General features: G+C 43.1%; 1 protein-coding gene across 6 annotated transcripts in view; it reads right to left on the bottom strand.

Annotated features, from left to right (window-relative positions):
* SH3KBP1 (SH3 domain containing kinase binding protein 1) overlaps positions 1-19,685 on the bottom strand; it is a 336,343-nt gene that overhangs the window by 58,217 nt on the left and 258,441 nt on the right. For all 6 annotated transcript variants that reach the window (XM_044937139.2, XM_025276217.3, XM_044937141.2 and 3 more), the window contains one exon: positions 5,576-5,683. In XM_044937139.2, the coding sequence (XP_044793074.1) occupies positions 5,576-5,683 (108 nt within the window). The remainder of the gene's footprint in view (positions 1-5,575; positions 5,684-19,685) is intronic.

The raw sequence follows: 19,685 nt of genomic DNA on the forward strand, positions 1-19,685 counted from the left end.
GGCATGATGAGAAAGAATCACTTCAGGCAAGAGTATACTGAATGAGCTGCTCAGCTGGAAAAACAAAAGCTGTAAGTACCAAAAGAGAAGGAAGAAGGGTGCCACCCAGGCCATGTCAGAGAAACTCAGCTGGTGTTCTGTCATTAGGCCATCATCATCACTGCGGCAACATCAACACTTCAATGATCCCCATCTCTGCAGGTAAAATTACCCAGAAAATCAAATGTACAGACAAATAATGTCAAAGGCAAGTTTTATTCATCATGCTGCTTATTAATACGCACATATTTCTTTTTGGAAGACTAAAAAGAAGGAAAGAATTCATTGGGCAACTTCAGAAATTAGAAAGGATAGTGGTTCTCAAAAGGATGAAGCTCATGACTAGGAATAAAGAAAATTCTGGCCAAGGATAGTGTTGTAAATTAGATTATCAGATGACGGGGGCTAAGGTAAGGGGCCTCCTGAGAACTTGGTAAAGAGAATGTGGTCCAAGTTAAACCACCAAAGTCACCTAGAGAGGTTGAGTCATCATGTGAATCAAGCAAGAGAGATACTTTCCTATAAAACTTTGAAACCCACAAAACTCCCACCAAACCATCTTAAGGGTGGCACTCAATTGTAATGGAGAAGGTGGGAAACCCACTTGATTGTACCGCTGTGTGTCCAAAGATGGATGATGGATGGGAAGTATCCGATCAGCTATGAAAACAGAGAAAAATGGAGAGCTGCTGGGGCCACAGGTGTGGGGCTCTCACCAGCATTATCTAGGCTTTGCTGAACTGAACTTAACACCCAGTTCCCTCGGCTCACCCTACCCCTTGGTGCCTGAGGGACCTCAAGCTACAACTATAAGACCCTTTGTGAAAATAACTAGCTCCTTTTCCTTTCATTCTGTGCTCTCCTGGAAAGTACCAAACAAATGTGGTTTCCTATAGAATCTGGATTTTAAGGAATCAGGCCCACAGGGAGCAAATGCCCAGGGCAGGCAGACCCACATGCTCTAGATGGGCTGATATTTCAGTTCTTGTCATGATTAGTAAGCTGCCAGTCTGCTCCCTGAGTAAGTCTCTGTGAGTCTGGCAATGTGAGTTTGCGTCACAGTCACAGGTACCCTTCAAACTCTGTAAGGGTAGGGTTCTGTGTCCCTGAGGCCAAGAGGCAGACCTTCCACTAGGGCAATGCCTCTGGGCCTCTCAGCAACGTCCTGATTCTCAACATGGCACAAGCTCATGAGCCCCCAAATCCATGCAGACAAGCACAGTATCATTGTCTGGTAATCAGAACATTTTCTCTTAGAAGAACTGGATCCCGAGACTTTCTTAAAACACTGTCTTTCAGAAACATTACCTTTCAGGATACCTGTTCTATCTTTATTATTATTATTGTTGTTATTTTTAATGAAGAAGATGTTTCTGCAGTTCAGAGAGTCTAAGTTCCCTGCTTTCCCTCAGTCCGGACAACAGAGCATGCACGACCCTTCATCAGAGCTCTCAGAACATTTAATCTTTCCATTCTAATTTTCAATTTTCCTGTTGAGGCTCAAAATAAACAGGCAGCCACTGAATCTAGGTTCTCTTATAAACGGCTTATATAATTGCTCTAAAATCTGCACCCGGAGATTGACCAGTGCTCTCGGAAATGTCTTAGGGAAAAGCCCCAGAGTCTTTGCAAGCCCGGTGTGAGAGGACCCTCTGAAAGAAAGACCTCCAGGAGTTCCAAAAGGCCTGGGAGTAACCACCGGAATCCACACCCCAGAAGAAAATATGCCAGCCTTGTCATAAGGCTTTGCTGATGCCTACTGATTCAAGAGGTCTGCCATTGAATAAATGCTGTGTGCTGCTGTCTACCCTAATCATCGCACATCGTCCTCTTTTCTGGGTGAGTGACTGCAACCCCAGCCACTGGCAAGACAAGATGACATCTGCTGAATCCGATGGCAGAATCATGTTGCAGGCTCTGTCATTCACACCATGCATTTGTGTTAATGATTCTAATCATCTTTACACAGTCAACTCCGCACACGACAGCCCTGTCTCCAGTCACGCTGTCACCAACTCACCAACACTCTGGGTGCAGTAATAAAGGCTGGTGTAACAACCAGTGCAAAGCTGGTTGGTGGGTTTTATAGGTCAGAGGGGATGAAAAGGATGTAATACTTTGAATCTTCTAAAAGCTAAATGTCACATTATACAATCACTTCTCAGCTGTAGGTATTACTTTGTCTGACAGGTATAACTATTGTTTCCCTAAAATTGAGTTTTCTGCTTCTTAGGAACAAAGGTAAAAGACCTATCAGAGAGATGGTGGCTGCATGTCTGGGGTGGGAAAGATGCCCATGGGCCCCAAGGGCACGCATGCCTCAGTGAGCAAGCCAAGACGAGTCCACTCATCACTGACAACTTCACTCTCTCAGCAGGAGTCCTCCTGCAATATTTTATGTAACAGAGCAGCGCTTCTAGAAAAGTATGCCATGGATTCCCACTTGAGCGAATTTATTGCCCCATAAAATATGACTGGGGACTAGAAGGCAGGGTGCTACAAGGTAGGCAACCACAGGCTTTGTCCATTTGTTAAACTATTTATCCAGATTTTACCTCAGCATTCAAAACCATACTACCTCAGTCAGAATCAAGAAGGTGGCAAAAGTCTGGTAGGATGGAGAGCTTGCTAAGATCCTTTAGCCAGAGGGAGAGGCGTCACCATGGAGGCCTTGGCATCCAAATGCTTTGGATGTGAACACCCTTTATCAGGCTCAAACAGGTAGTCTGGGTGGTCCCCTGCTACCCAACTCTAAGCTCACAAGGACAGCGGCCATGTGAGTCTTCTTCACTTCCATCAACCAGTATGGCAGCCTGTCCAAGGAAGGAACCCAATAGATACAGAGATGAATGAATAAACATAAAACATCACTGCCAGGCAGCAGATGCCCACCAGATATGCAAAAAGACACGAAGATTGTGCCATCCTGTACTCGCTTGTCTCTACACATACATAAGGCACTAGATTTCTTTTTAAAGGCTAGTCATCAAAGTTCTTAGATGCACTGGGATCCCCAGGGAAGCTCACCAAGACACCAAGCTAACTCTGTGCTGATGTGATGAACTGGAATCAGATTTCTACCACTGTTGCACAGTTTTAGCTGGAGTCTTCTCACACTTGTGCTAATAGTAATTACAAAGACTGGAATAGTTAATATGTATGGGGCATTCGCAAAGGACCAGGCGCTGTGCTAAGGAATTCATATGTGTCATTTTGGTTAATCTTCTCAACAATTTAACAAGGTTGGTATGATTATTCCTGCAATTTAATAGATGAGAACACAGTTGTCACTCAGTATTCATGGGAGATTGGTTCCAGGAACCCTGCAGAGAGCAAAATCCACAGATGTCCAAGTCCCTCATATAAGATGGGAGAGTATTTGCAAATAACCTATGCACATCCTCCCCTATACTTTAAGTCATCTCTAGATTACTTATAATACCTAATACAAAGTCAATGCTATATAAATGGTTGTAAATGCTATGTGTATAATTGTCACTACACAGCAAATTCAAGACATCCAAGCTTTACCTTTAGGAACTTCCTGAAATTTATTGTTTAGTATTTTCAACCCAAGGTTGATTGAATCCACAGATGCAGAATCCAGAGATACTGAGGAAACAGTCAATGAGTTGATCTTGAACAGAACAATTAAGTGACAGGGTCAGGATTCAAGTTCAAGTCTATTCAATGCTGCAGGCTAGAGTCACAACCACGTTCTACAAATGTCTGCCAAACCTCCTTCCTGTGTCTTATAGCTTTAAACATTTACTATACAGATACTGCCAAGGGCTAGTGTCTTTTTTTCCTCAGGCATGAATTCTGTTAGCCAATAACCCACCACTACAACCATTATCAATAAAAATGGCTCAAATGATTTTGCTTGGTGTAAGACATCTACTGAATGGTGAGCCCTTCTCTGTTCTACGAATTTATTCTCCTCCTAAAATATGGTTAGAAACTAGAAGGTGGGGTTGTCATCACTTAGATAGACACCTGCATCTACACCAGAGCTTCCCAAATCGTAATGTGGAAACAGGTCACCTGAGGATCTTGATAAAATGTGGGTTCTGATGCACAGGTCTAGGGTGAGGTTCAAGAATTTCTAACAAGCTCCAGGTAAGGCTGACAAAGTGTGGTCCCCAGACCAGCAGTGTCTCAAGGATCTAGAAAACACTGGGAAGCAGAATTCTCTGAACCTCAAACTTAAATCCCAGAGAGAATACAGATGTGGAACCAAGCATCCTTCAGCTAAACAAGAAAGACAGCTATCAAAAAGCCTAAAAGGTGCAGCCATTTGTTCAAACCAATCTAAGGGCTGTAATCTTGGTGGGTACAAACACCATCTGGCTCCTTGAACAATCATATCCATCCATCTAAGCAGTGTACACACCGCCAATGCTGTTTAGTATCCTTGGTAATCAACCCACTAGTATTGTAGCTACCTTTCCTGAACCTCAATTCCATGGGAATGTGATGGGTCAAAGTTCATGGTCCAGTAATAGAGCCCCCATGGGCATGAAGAGAACACAGGCCAGAAAAAGTGGGCAGAAGGCATGAGAAAGCCTGAGCCAAGAGCTCTGAGCTGAAGAACAGCTTGGAAAAGACCAAATAGACCAAATCACTGTAGAATTCCTCTTTACATTCCTCTTAGAATGTAAAGTGCTTCTAACTTTTCAACATTTCCTGTTACAGTGTCATTAGAGAAACAACATGCTTGCCACGAGGCAAGCAAAGATGGACTGGCTCATTTAAACCACAGCATTGTAAAAATGGGTTCTCACAAAGAAAGAGAAAGTACAGATCAGAGGGATACACACACACACACACACACACTCACACACACAATAGGGATGCATGTGTATTTGTTGTTGTTTAGTTGCTAAGTCATGTCCAACTCTTTGCGACCCCATGAACTGTAGCCCACCAGGCTACGTGGAATTTCCCAGGCAAGAATACTGGAGTTGACTGCCATTTCCTACTCCAGGGTATCTTCCCAACCCAGGGATCGAAGCCATGCCCCCTGCATTGGCAGGTGGGTTCTTTACTACTGAGCCACTAAGAAGCCCACGCATGTGTATACCTGGCCAAATATGTGTACACAGATACACAGACTTGGGAAGATTAGTAGGCCTCATCCTGTATCCTCAGCTTCACAATGTGCTTTTCAGCCACTTCCATATTAGTCACTTCACCAGCCAAGGACACACTATGTAGGATACAGGCCATCCACTTACCAATGGAAACCCCAATGGTTTCTGTCATTTATTTGGTTGCTTAAACACTCCAAGTACCAAACCAAGTGCTTGTCTAGTCATACAACGACCCTAGAAGAAGGCTCTCTGATGAGGAAACTGGGGTTTGTGGAAGATAACGGACCTGTCCACACACATCAGGTATGGGGCAGCCAGTCCATCAGACTAAAATGCCGAGGCTCTTTAACAACAGATGTCCTCACCCCGCACCCCCAGCCCGTCATGGAGGCCGCAACTCTGACAGCAGGCGGTGTGCTGAGAGCCGAGCCGCAGAGACTTACGTTTCCCTCCTTCTCAAAGTCAGGTGGCAGCAACTTGACGAAGTTGTCAGGAAACACTCCTCGTCTGCCGTTCAGTTCTCCTTCCCACCAGCCCACGTCAATGCAGTCCTAGGAAACAGGAGAGCAGAGTGAGAAAGGGGGCAAGCGCCTCACAGAGAGCTCTGATACCCCTTTTAGAGAGATGGAAGTACTTTCCCTGAGGCAGCCATCAATGGTTCCTAAGACTCAACAGCACAAACCCCAAAGTTGAATGGGAGGACAAAACCTCCAGTGTCCTAGAGCTGCCAGCTGGGACTCGAAACCCAGTGAGGCTTTTAGAGGCCCTGCAGATGGTGACTGCAGCCATGAAATTAAAAGACACTTGCTCCTTGGAAAAGTTATGACCAACCTAGATAGCATATTCAAAAGCAGAGACATTACTTTACCAACAAAGGTCCATCTAGTCAAAGGTATGGTTTTTCCAGTAGTCATGTATGAATGTGAAAGTTGGACCATAAAGAAAGCCGAGCGCCAAAGAACTGATGCTTTTGAACTGTGGTGTTGCAGAAGACTCTTGAGAGTCCCTTGGACTGCAAGGAGATCCAACCAGTCCATTCTAAGGAGATCAGTCCTGAATATTAATTGGAAGGACTGATGCTGAAGCTGAAGCTCCAATACTCTGGCCACCTGATGAAAAGAACTAACTCAGTGGAAAAGACCCTGATGCTGGGAAGGACTGAAGGTGGGAGGAGAAGGGGATGACAGAGGATGAGATGGTTGGATGACATCACTGACTCAATGGACATGAGTTTGAGTAAACTCTGGGAGTTAGCAATGGACAGGAGGCTTGGCGAGTTGCAGTCCATAGGGTCGCAGAGAGTCGGGCACGACTGAGCGACTGAACTGACTGAGAGCAATAAGATCTTTTTCCCCCTCTTAAAGATAGGAGAAAATATATTTTCTTCATTTTAACACAATGAAATTATTTCATTAACTGCAAATGTGGGTTAGAAAACATCACACACACAAATGTTCTCTTTGATTAGCCTGTCACAAAGCTTGTTGAAATTAAGAAGCACTGGGTGACAGTCAGCCAAGCGGGAGAAAAATCCCACCCTGTGCAAGCTCATTAATGCGCCTTCTCCTCCCCGTGTTGAGGGGGCACAGTCATCATGAAAAGTCCTTCTCCCCACCCTCCAGAGCTTAGTGTTTGCTCACTAAATGAAAGAAGAAATCTATTCATTCTCCCAGATCAAACCTGCTTCCCTTGGAATAACCCCTATTATGTTCATACCTTTGTCGAACATTTGAGTGCCTACTCTGTGCCAAGTCCTGGGGACAGAGCTCAGTGTAGCCTTCACAAGCTTCCATCCCGAGCCTAATGGCCCCACGGCACTCCCAGGCACTCAGCCTCATGCCAGAGAACCGCCTGCAGGTTTCCCCATCCTCGGTGGGTGGGGAGTTTGATCTTCTCTAGTTCGATAATAAATCTCGCATTTGTTCTCTGGGTCCAATTCCACTTCTCCCCCACCCAATCCAAGACCTACTGGCCTGTTGCCAACCTCCTCACTTGGGCATTGAATCCTTCCCTGTGTATGTATAACATACGCACCACTGTCAAGCACATGTCGTTGACAATTCTCAGACTGTGATCGACAGCTTCCAGCTAAAAACCCAAATGGGCAAAGTCTTTCCCCCAGAGAAATGCTTTTAAAATAAATGCTTGATAAAGTGAGGAATTCCTGCTCAGGGCCCACAGAGACACACTCGTGGTCCTTCACGATACCGGTGGGGCTGGGGGAGGGCTCAGGCAGACTCAAGCAGCAGATGTGCAGCTGGCCTCGGGCCTGGCACTGAGCCCTTGGAGGCCCTGGCTTATGTGACTCATGTGTGCCTTGCTAGAGCATCCAGTCCAGCAAAGACAGAAACACAGTTGAATTTTTCACCATCATACCCCCAGCCCAATGCCACATATAATAATTATTTCTGGAATCAATGAAGGCTCTTTCTAATCCCGAATTCTGTGATCTCCCTCAGTCCAAGACTAGGATTATTGCAGGACAAGATAGTCTCTATCTTCCCCAAGCTGTGAGGATTCTATGTATAAAGTTAAGGCAGAGTCCACCTCAGGTGAGAAGTAAATGCTCACCATTGTCTCTTCCCACAGGGGTAACTGTTAGAGAAGACTCTTGAGAGTCCCTTCGACTGCAAGGAGATCCAACCAGTCCATTCTGAAGGACATCAGCCCTGGGATTTCTTTGGAAGGAATGATGCTAAAGCTGAAACTCCAGTACTTTGGCCACCTCATGCAAAAAGTTGACTCATTGCAAAAGACTCTGATGCTGGGAGGGATTGGGGGCAGGAGGAGAAGGGGACGACAGAGGATGAGATGGCTGGATGGCATCACTGACTCGATGGACGTGAGTCTGTGTGAACTCCGGGAGTTGGTGATGGACAAGGAGGCCTGGCGTGCTGCGATTCATGGGGTCGCAAAGAGTCGGACACGACTGAGCGACTGATCTGATCAGAACTGTTACAAGGCTAGACCAACTCTTTAGAAGATAACATAGGTTCAGGAAGTGGGTCCTACATCACCCCAAGCAACATCCTTAGACAAAGACACTTGAAGCATCAAGTGCAGATTTACTCAGAATAAAACAAGGTTCAAAAAACTTACAATCTGAAAGAATGCTTATCTTTCTTGGAAAATGACAGTGTGAAGCTGAGCTAAGTGTTTTGGTCCTGCCCATGTCACATCACTCCCTGAGCAATCTAACATCAGTCCTGAAATAATGGATTCATGAACAGGGGTTGTGGAAGCAGAATCTGATGGGTTGTGAGTTTCTTCCATCTCTGAGAAACCATTATGTCCTCAACAGTATCAGGAAAACTTATGAAGGAGTACGGGTGGAAATTCTTTACTCCTAATCCTTAAAAATTAAGTCTTTCAATCCAGAGCCTCTGTTTCTGAGGAAATGCCTGGCATATATTTTTTTCTCTTGTTTTTCTCTGGACAAGTTCTTGTCATCTTCAAAACCCAACCTGAAACTCACCTGTAGGAAAGTGACTATAATAAAAGCTTTTATCTTTTCTCTAACACTCAGAACTGTGTTAATTTGCATTTCATGATATTCCATTTAACAAACAACTATTACATATAAAATATATGTCAGTTCATTCTGTAGGCACCGAACATTAAACATGCAAAAGAACATGATCCCTAACTCCAGGGAGCTTAGAGATGTGTGTGAAACACACACATGCACACTAGCACTCACATAACATACAAGGTCTTTTTTTGATAACTGTATCAACCACGAGCTCTGGTACCAAAGAGAAAAAAATCATTAACAGCTTTTCCAATAATCTTGGATCTTTTCATGTGTGAAGGGTTTGCTTATATGAGGGCTGAATTTTTCTCCACGTTCATTTCAGATCATCTGATACAGACTTAGGTCTGTAAAAGGCACTTAAATATTGTTTAGTGCTGTCTTTCTTTTGAAGGCTTTTTTTAACTTTCTAAATGGTGCAAATCCAAGCTTCCCATTAGTCTTATGCAATCAGTAACCCAAGAACCACTGTAATGAAGCTTTCGGTTTTGTATGCCAGAAAAACAATAAAGAACATTTTAATAAGCAAAAGCATATTCAGAATAACTTCAGAACTTATGTACGCCTACAGGGAAAAGCAGTGCATATGACAGTATATTTATTATACCTCCCATCAGTGATGAATAGCTCGGATGGCTCATCTGGGTTCTGCTTTTTAAGGAAAACATGAATAGTGCTAATTGCTGTGTAATTCAAGGTATGAGAGGGGAAGCATGAAGGTGGAACACAGTGTGTCTAACCATTCTGACCGGTATAAGAACAAACACAAGGTTCATGGATAAGTACACTGAAAACAGAAAATTGACATCATGACTTAGAATACTAAGAAAAATGAAAAGGGCATCTGCTGCAGGACAGAAAACAGCCACAGGGTCAAGATGCCTGCAGTGGGAGCGAGATTTACAGAACTGAGACTTTTTTCCTCCTAGCAATAGAAGCTAATTTAAGGGAAACAGGAAAAATTCTGACAGTTAACTGAGAAGTGAAAATAAGTCCTCTTCAACAAACCAGACAGAAGAATGAGGCTTTTGGTGGCAGAGATGAAGAGAGAATTATTTGTCTGAGGGCTCTGCTTCCAGGAGTGTGAAACAGCAGCGAATTCAATTTATTTAATTAGGACCTAAAACATGCAGGACAGGAGAGGAATTCAGAGGGGAAAGAAAGTCATTGTAACCTTATGGGGCTCCCAAGCTCAGAGCCAAGTGAAAGAGGCAGGCACGGCGAATCAAGATGGCACTGAGACCCAGGCAGCAGTGCTAGTTTGGATCAGCAACAACAAGGGGGACCGAGAGAAGCCTCATCCTCGTCTGGAAGGAGAGGACAAGGGCAAAAATCAAGGTCATGAGAAAGGCCAAGGGCGGGGTCTCCAAGGGTGAAACAAGGGAAAAGGGAAAGCAGGAAGCTGGGGTCATGGACGAGAACATTCGAGAACTGGCCCTTAGAATGAAAGCAATGCTTGCCTCCCAGGAAGCGCCAACCAGCCTCTACTGAAGAGTGATGTGAGGGGTGAGGCAAGATGGCACTCATGAGTGATGGGGGCAGAATGGACAATCAATGACTTATGAGGCCAGAGCATCATCAGGGTGGAGTTTTAAATGTCCCCCAGGAGGATGGCAGGAGGTGGATGAAGGGAGAACAATGAGGCAGTAGCTGACCACTAAGGAGAGAGGTAGTGCTGTTAAAATACTGGAAGATTTTACAGTGACCATATAATTTATTTCCAAATCTAGGACACTATTAATAATTATACCACAGGTATAATCCAAGACGATGGCTACACTAGTAAATTTTGAGATTTCAATAAGGACGAGGAAAGGGCAATGTATGCAGCTAAAGGGATGGTCTTTAAATGAGGTGGAAGTTTGCAGTGGGACAGAGTAAAAGATCTGCATGTATTATAGATGAAAGTTTCCAGAACAATGATGACTAGAAATAAGATCTATTCACATGCAAGCAGAGGAAAGTAGACCTTGACCCTTATCATGAATCAAAGAGCATAGAAAGAATTATATTTCTGACATAGGATATACACTCTTTTATGATTTAAGTCCTCAAAATGGTTTCTGTATGCCTCATCCCCAGGCAGATATTAGAGTAAAATATATTTTTCCTTGTAAAATACAAATGATATGTTTCCTTTTAAGGAATGAATAAACAGAGCCTTAGGTGTGCTGTACTCCAACCTATGTTCCGCACTGTATCTATCTCATGAGCCAAGGTATCTCAGAGAGAGGAGGAAGACAGTGAATTGGGGCCATCAGATACTTCAGTGGCCCTCCAGTGATAAAGACTCTGGGTCTCAGTTCCTTGATACACAGGAGATGTCTGAAGTGTAAAGAGCAACACAACTGCTGAACTGCTGCTGGTGGGTGTCATCCTTATTGTGATTCCAGGGGGGTAGTCCTAGAGACCTCGAGGGATCATGAGCCCAGGAAAGCGTCTTGATTAAGTATACAATACATCTGTCACGTGACTCAGCATCATCTTCCGGTGAAACTCCCTGGCAGCGGCTCACACTCTTGGAGGGAGGCTAAGGCCCCAGAGTGTGTCTGAGGAGTGCCGGGAGCCAGCATATTGCATATTGAGTGCAGCACTTTCCACAGCATCATCTTTCAGGATCTGGAATAGCTCAACTAGAATTCTATCACTGCTGGGAGCCAGCGTGAGGAACTCTGCCCATGACAAAGGTCATGAGGAAGGAGGCTCGGCATACGCAAAGGCGGGATCGAGCCTCAGGAGTCCCCCTGGAAATTCTCGAGCATCTACCCCCCAAACCTGAGTCTGCCTACTTTCTGCTTTGTGCTTTCACCTACACCTCTGACTTTACGGGGGGCTGTCCCCCACTACCTCTCTCTGAAAAAAGAGTTAGCTTACAGCTCCAGTTAATAATTCCTGGGTGTGACAGTGTTTAACCTACAAACTCCTTTGGAAATCCTCTAGCCTGCCTGAATAGGTTTTTCCGGCCACATGTGATTGCTCAGAGCCTCCCAACTGTGAGAGGCATGAGATGTTCTAAGCTGTCTAAATACAGAGTCCTTTGAGCAGTTAAAAGATTGATTAGAAATTGTATTGGTGAAGGGTTTTTCACTTGTTGGGCCAATGTTTGCTGCTAAGTCTCCATATCCCTTACCTGCTGTGTCCCGCAGTGTATTGATTAATATAATTGGTGTAAGTAGTAGCTTTAATGTTTGTAACCTCGGACCCTTGAGTTAATTCTTTTTCTTGTTGTAGCCCACCACACCTTTGCCCTATAGGAATGCAACTTTAATGCTTTTGGAGGGTGGCACCTGACTAATCACCTTTAGAGAAAATAAGTTTTCTGAAGAAAGGGTCTTAAAATGTTAACAGGCCTCCGGGCCAGAAGATGATGCAAATCACCTAAACTTTTGCATATGATAAGTGTTCAGGAAGAAAGCCTGGCTTGCTGCATGACTCTACCCCTTCCCCCATTATCCTCTATGCATAACTTAAGGTATAAAAACTACTTTGGAAAATAAAGTGTGGGCCTTGTTCACCGAAACTTGGTCTCCCCATGTCGCTCTCTCTCTCTCAAATTCTGGCTGAGTCTCCATCTGGAGCGCGGAACCCGCCATGCTTACTAATTATGCCTGGGCTTCTAAGATCCAACCGGGGAGGCCTCAGTGTCTCCTCTCCTTCGGGAGAACGGAAGGACGCCTGCGGCCTACGTAAGTGGTGCAAACTTCTTGTCTTGAAGTTTTATTGGTCTCCCGCGTAAACCAAGCTACTCAGCCTCTTTTCTCCACTGAATTTCCTCACTGAGCTATCCTCATTCTATTACTCTTTATATCTTTGATGAATATTTAAATAAATAGGTCGCCTACGCCGTCGTCTCTCCTTCGAATACCCTGGATCAGCAGGGGCTGGACCCCGGCAGAGGAGGGAGACTGGCCCGGCCCCCCATGTCAGGAATTAGTCCACTCCACCCTGCCAGAGGGGCCCTGGGGAACACGGAAGCACCACCACTGCGCACAGCTCTCGTGCTAGGGACCAGCTTAGAGGTGCTCTCTGACATCCAAGCTGGCGGCAGGAGTCACCAGTGAGCCCTGCTCTGTCTGCCTCTTGTGTAAGAACTTCAAATGTTTAAAAAAGACCAACTTGCCACCTGGCTTGTAAACTGTAAAACCCGGCTGCAACCTCATGTGGGGCTCCATTTGGTCCAGAGTGCAAAGCAACCTCTTAGAGCAGTGTTTCTTTAAGCTGGCTGCACATTTAGAATCACTTGGGGCTAATACCCCACACCAATTAAACTATAAATCCTGGGGGTGGGGGTTGAGACTGAGAAATCAGTGCCTTTTAAAGGTCCCTATGTCCTTCCAATGTGCAGTCTGAGAATCAATGATTTAGACTTAGCCTTCTCAAATGTGTATACTGTCCTTGTGTGAAGACGACAATTTGGATTCAATAAGTCTGGGGATGGTCAGAGATTCAGCATTTTAACAGGTTCCCAAGTGATCTCAATGCTACTGGATGATAACTTTGAGTAACCTTTGTTGGGAAGCTCCATAGAAACAAAGAATCTTATTTTTATACTCTGTATTCACCAAACACCTAGCACAGTGCCTGGCAAATACTGATGATGAGTACATGTCAGCTGAATGGATGAACTGATGGATGGCCCAATCTCCTCTCAGACTACTATTCCACTTCTCACAATTTTCAAACATCCAAAGTGAAGTCAAGTTGAACAAGGAAGAGGAAGGTCTAGATTAGCTACACAAGAAAGCTTCATTTATATAATCAGGCTTCCCTGGTGGTCTGTACTGAATTATTTGTTCATAATTGTAACAATTTAAAAAGTACCTTTCAAAGAGAGGTCATGTTTTCTAAGACATTGTACATGGCCTATGTGAGTTGGGACAGGAGTGTATAATTCAGACATATAGTTTGCTCTTATGTCACCCCAGCAAACTTCAAAATGATGGTTTCACCAGCTGGTCCTCTTGAAAAAGAAAAGTGCTCCCCTGGTGGTCAGCTGTCCCTACATTCCCTAGTACTGATTTCCCAGAAGTTATCCAGCATGACTGTTTTTCATGACCTTCTCTGATGACTGAAATATCATTAGAGGAGAAAGTGAGTGTTATGTGATTTCAGTGTGGCTGTCAAGTGAGCCTCTGAGTGCCTCGAGGGGGTCTCACACTCTCAGCACCCCACCAGCAGTATGAAAAGTGCTGTTTAATATTTACTAATGAACGCCTTCTGCATGGAGCTTCAGGGGGGCTGTTGAAAGGACACTTCATGGAAGCCGAAGCCCAGGAGCACTTCGTTCTGCCTCAGCTTGTTAACACCTTCTCAAGAGATGCAATTATTCTGCGTGGCTGGGATTTCTGCTCAGTATTTCCAACATCCCCTAAGTCAGTTACTCCAGCAGACTCATCAACATCACAGTCTATGAGGTAACAGGAAAAAAGAGAACCATGTCTATCTCAGTGTCAGAAGAAATGCTCATCAGAGCATAGTTAATGAGGGAAGTCAAGGAGACCATTCCAGGGACAAGCCCACTAAAGAAGATGTCACATTTCAAGTGTTCACATCCTAGGATGGGTGAGGCTTAGGCAGTAATTCACAGTTTTATGATACTGGGAAGTAGTGACCTCAAAGAGATTGTCTACTTCTAAAAGAAAAAATCCTGACTTTTTATTGGGCAACAACTTACAGGCTTTGCTATACTTATAACCTTTTCGTTTTACATATTGTATGACTGGTAACAAAAAATTAGATGAATAACACACAAACAGCATTAATCAAGCTTCCTTTTAGTCATGTCAATATTAATTAAAGCAAGTCCTGATGCCTGAAAATTGTATTCAGAAATAACTGCATGCCCTTTATAAGCTATCCATACCATACCTCACATTTTTGTGCTTCCTCTTACATCTGGTCATCTGTGACTGTATAATCTCAACAACCACGCACTGCACACTACATTATCAAAGGACTGGATTTTGTTGTCTTCCCTGCAAGAGTGTGGAGTTTCATTATGGTGGGCATGTTATTTGCAAATCAGCTCGACCTGTCAAGGCTTAGTTTTAGCCTTCATTCAGGGTGGGTCTAGTGTAGCACTGGGCTTCCCAGGTGACTCAGGGGTAAAGAATCCACCTGCCAAGCAGAAGACACTGGTTTGATCCCTAGGTGGGGAAGATTCCCTGGAGAAGGAAATGGAAACCCACTCCAATATTCTTTTGTTTTTTTAAAATGTCTTAATTTATTAAAATAAATGTTGTACATTTTTGGCATGACCAAAAATAAATGATAGTTCATATTGTGCATAGGTTCTTGGTCATAAACACTCCAGTATTCTTGCCTGCAGAACTCCATGGACAGAGGAGCCTGGTGGGCTACAGTCCATAGGGTTGCAAAAGAGTCAGACATGACTTAGCAACTAAACAACAACAAGGGTAGCGCTATTCCTATGACTGACTTTTTGAGTTGTCAATTGGATGCCAAGTGTGTTCAATGAAGTTTTCCTAGTCTGCTTGGCCAGAACTCCAACATCTCCAATTACTGATATCTCTAGGATATCCACTCATCTCACAGCCCACCCACACCTTCCCTCCCATACTTATTTTCTGCTGGGCCTGGAAGACTCTTGCCCTAATGATGCATGCTTAGTATATGGCCAAAGATTCAAGGGACTCCTATGTATAAACTTCCAGAGCTCACTCTTTGCACAGCTCAATCTTCTGCAACTCCCTGCCCTGAAAATTTCATCTACCTCAGCAGTTGTGAGTTACAAACAGTTACAATCTCTGTTTCCTCTATCCAATGAGTCTTCTGCTCTCTGTGCTCCAGTGCCCTGTACTACAACTAGAAAGTTGTTGTTGTTGAGTTGCTAAGTTGTATGAGTCTTTTGTGACCCCGTGGACTGTAGCCCTCCAGGCTCCTATGTCCATGGGATTCTCCAGGCAAGAATACTGGAGTGGGTTGCCATTTCATCTTCCAGGGGATCTTCCTGACCCAGGGATCCAACCCGTGTCTCTTCTGTCTCCTGCATTGGCAGGTGGATTCTTTATGCTAAGCCACCAGGGAAGCCCCAGTTTAGACTTAGCACTATCTTTCTTTCTTTTCCCAGGCAAAAAGCCAGGGGTTACATGGAACTCTATGCTTCGTTTCTCTGAAAGATCATATCCTTGTGCTGTGCACTGCCTGATGCCTCAAAACAGCTGATTCATGTATTTTGTCCAAGTTTAAAGTTGTATGTGGGGGGCAGGCATGCATGCTAAGGCGCTTCAGCCATGTCTGACTCTTTGCGACCCTGTGGACTGTAGCCCGCCAGGTTCCTCTGTCCATGGGATTCTCCAGGCAAGAATACTGGAGTGAATTGCTATGCCTTCCTCCAGGGGATCTTTCTGACCCAGGGATCCAACCCATGTCTCTGATGTCTCCTGCATTGGTGGGTGGGTTCCTTAGCACTAGTGCCACCTGGGAAGCCCAAAGTGGCGGAAGGGTAAATCTAATATACCCTTTACTCCATCGTGGCTGCAACCAGAAGTTATATTCTCACTTGAAAATGTTGTTTCTTTAATCAGAGTGAATTTATTTTATTCTAGATAGAATAGAATTTTAAACTCTATCTTTAAAAGTCTGAGCTATTTCAAGGTCTAATTCCCAAAAGAAGTCTAGGGAAAGAATTTCTGAAATGAAGACACATATAAGGGTTTTTAATTATCCCGGAGTTTCCTTTGCTCTTCATATATACTCTTCTCTAACAAGGAAGGTAGAATATTCCCTAAGGAAAAGTCGAGTCACTATTAACCATTTTTATATGGAAAAGTTAAATATACACAGTAAGTTAGTGACACCCAATCTTTTCTAGGTAATAGCACATCTATAAAATGCTAATATTTTGATGACACGCTGCTGGAGGCCTGACATTGTTGGAGGCCATCAACTCAGGAAAGGGTGGGGTTCCACCCCCAAAGGCCCTTTGCATCCACACAGGAGAACTGAGAGGATCACTCCTATAGCCCGCTCAGAGCACAGGGGTGAGGAAATACGACAGAAGTAACATTTGAGTTCAGATTTCACTAAGAAATAAGAGAAAAGTTGAAACCAAATCTCAGTCCCCAGAAAGAAAAGAGAGTTTTCACAGGCATTACGAGAGGCAGGCAGACAGGAATTAGGGGAGACTTTTACAGGAGACAGCCCAGAGCAGAAGCCTCAAACACCTCTGGGCTCATAGATGGTTTGCCTCTTAGAAAAAGATGCTTCTATATGGAGCCCTTCAGAGAACAGCACCCAACAGAAGCTACCATACTGGCCCAACTCCAGGGTCATCACTCACAATGGGCATCTCCTGGAACTGTGAGACGTGGCTATATAGTTAATCACAACAAATATATATGAACTGCCAACTGATTTCATTTGCAGCCTATACAATCCTAAGTCTTAGGAAATGTTTATATTTTTGTCCTTTTTTTTTCTAGCAGAATGAAAGACTTTGTACCCTCTTAATTCTACTTCAAACATCAGTAATCATGTGAAAAGTGGATGTTTGCAGAGAGGGCCTTTCTTGGCTACTTGTACTCTGGCTTTCAGAACAATCAGAGACATAATATATAAGGGCGTGTGAACTAGCATTACGTCAAGTGCAGATCATCAAGGTGGCACTTTTGCATTTTTTTGTCCATTTAAATATAATTAAGCATGTGAAATTATATAACAATATGTTTTCATAGAAACTTCTCATTTTCTACTTGTTAGGTCATTTACATTGAGAGGACCACTTGATGCTAAATTTTAGAAGCTGTTTCTAATGGCGCCTTCAGCTCATCCAAATGGCTAATGGCATAATTTACCTCTCAAGGCTGTGCATCCTATAGCAGAGATTTCACTTATGTTTAGAGAACTATATTGATTCTGCACACAAATACATGCTTTTCTTCCATTAAAAGGATAGTAGGTATAATAAAAAATCATTTTGCTTCATTACAAAGACACTGGCATTTATAAAACATATTTCATTATGTTTTAAGAGATGTTCTTAGCTCCTGCATCACCTCTAAGAGACACAAAGAAGGCTGTTAGGGTGAGGGGGGAGGAATCTTCATTTTCCAAATAAGCACCAGGAAGGAATAAGAAGTGAAGGGTATAGTCATGATCATTATGAAGGTCAAGAACACCAAGCCAGCTACAGCAGCTAATGGTAAATTCTTACTTTCCATCTCCCTTTTATTTATAAGACAAATGTACATTTCTTTTCTTTCTTTTAGAAAGACTTATTCCTTGGCATAAAAATTTGTTTGGAGTCTTTTCTCTATACACAGAAAATTTAGCTTCTAGGCCTGTGCAGTGAGTGAAAAATATAATTCCCAGGTCCAATCTCAGTCCTCAGGCAACTCAGCCGAGCTCAGATCTGACCAGTGGACTACAGCTACACTCGTTTACCACCTGGAGGAAAAGGGGGCATAGGAGTGCAGAGGTGGGGTACATGAAACAGCTCTGCTATGGGAGCTTCATGGTCTCTTGTCTTACAAAGAATATTCCCAGCAAGACTCAGAACAAAACCAAGCTCTTTGAAATTCAGGCAATTTATGTATCAAGCAATTATTTACTAAATACTGAGGCTCAGATGACCTTGGAGGAAAAACAGACTAACCAATCACATTCTCTCAACAGTACCTTTGCAGACCAAAAGTCTGTAATTTTGCCAAACTCCAATGCATCAGTTTTTTTCTTTCATGAATTGTGCTTTTTGTGTCCTAACAAGTCTCTTCTCTTATGTTTTCATAAATAACTTTTTTATGTCTTATGTTTTCTATGCAGATCTGTGCTTCATTTTGAGTTAATTTTTGCATAATGTGTTAGATTAGGTTAGGGCTCTTTTTTTTTGCCTATTGATGGTTTATTGTACCAACACCATTTCTTGAAAAGATTATCCTTTCTTTCTTAAATTTTCTTTGTACCTTTGTTAAAAAATTAATTGGCTATATTTTTATGGATCTGTTTCTAGACATTCTATTTCAAGGGCTAGCAAACTACCTCCCATGGGTCAAATGTGGCCTGCTACCTATTTTTGTGCACCTCTGAAACTAAGAATAGTTTTTACATTTTCAAATGGTTTTTAAAAATCAAAAGAATAGTATTTCAAAGTATATGAGAATTACAGGAAAGTAAAATTTACATGTCCATAAATAAAGTTTTATTGGCACTCATCCATGCCCATTCATCAACACCTATGACTGCTTTTGTATAGTTGACACAGATATTGTATAGCCCATAAAATCTAAAATATTTACTCTCTGGCCCTTTACAGAAAAAGTTTGCCAAGACCTGGTCTGGGATATGAGAATCCTTATCCATGCATAATCTCAGGGGTTCTCTGAATGATATTATAAAAAGATACTGTAAGGACAGAAGCTTTAAATAGAACCTCTGAAAGCCCCGAGGAGGGCAGAGAAGGAAAGCATTTAATAGCCAGCTACCCATTCCAACTAGGACTAAAATATAAAAGCTTTAAGTAAAACTATTCTTAAAAGGATGAATTTTACTGCAACATGTAGTTAACTACAAAATGGGGAAATTTTAAGTCTAAAAGGTATTTATTTTTAATGACATTTTCTTAAATATCTCTATGAGTCATAAACTAAGAAAAAACATTTGCAATGTGAAAGATGACATGATAATGCCATGAATAATATGGTATTTTTATAAAAATCAATTGGAAAATTACAAAATTTTCTACTTGAGTAAACATTAAAAAAAATGCAAACACTTATCAGATTAGCAGAGATGACAAAGAATGACAATACCAGGGGATGATAAGGATAGGGAAACATTCTCATTGGCTCCTGGGGGGAGACTAATTGGGAGGCGATCTTTCAGAACATCACTTAAATGTCTTTAAAAGGCACTGAGACAGGACTTTCCTGGTGGTCCAGTGGTTAGGAATCTGCCTTCCAATGCAGGGGATGTGGGTTCCATCCCTGGTCTGGGAACAAAGGTCCCACAAGCTGGGGGGCAATTATGCCTGGGCACCAAAACTTGAGAGCCTGAGTGCCACA

The sequence above is a fragment of the Bubalus bubalis genome, chromosome X, assembly GCF_019923935.1.
Source record: "Bubalus bubalis isolate 160015118507 breed Murrah chromosome X, NDDB_SH_1, whole genome shotgun sequence".
NCBI classification, from domain to species: domain Eukaryota; kingdom Metazoa; phylum Chordata; class Mammalia; order Artiodactyla; family Bovidae; genus Bubalus; species Bubalus bubalis.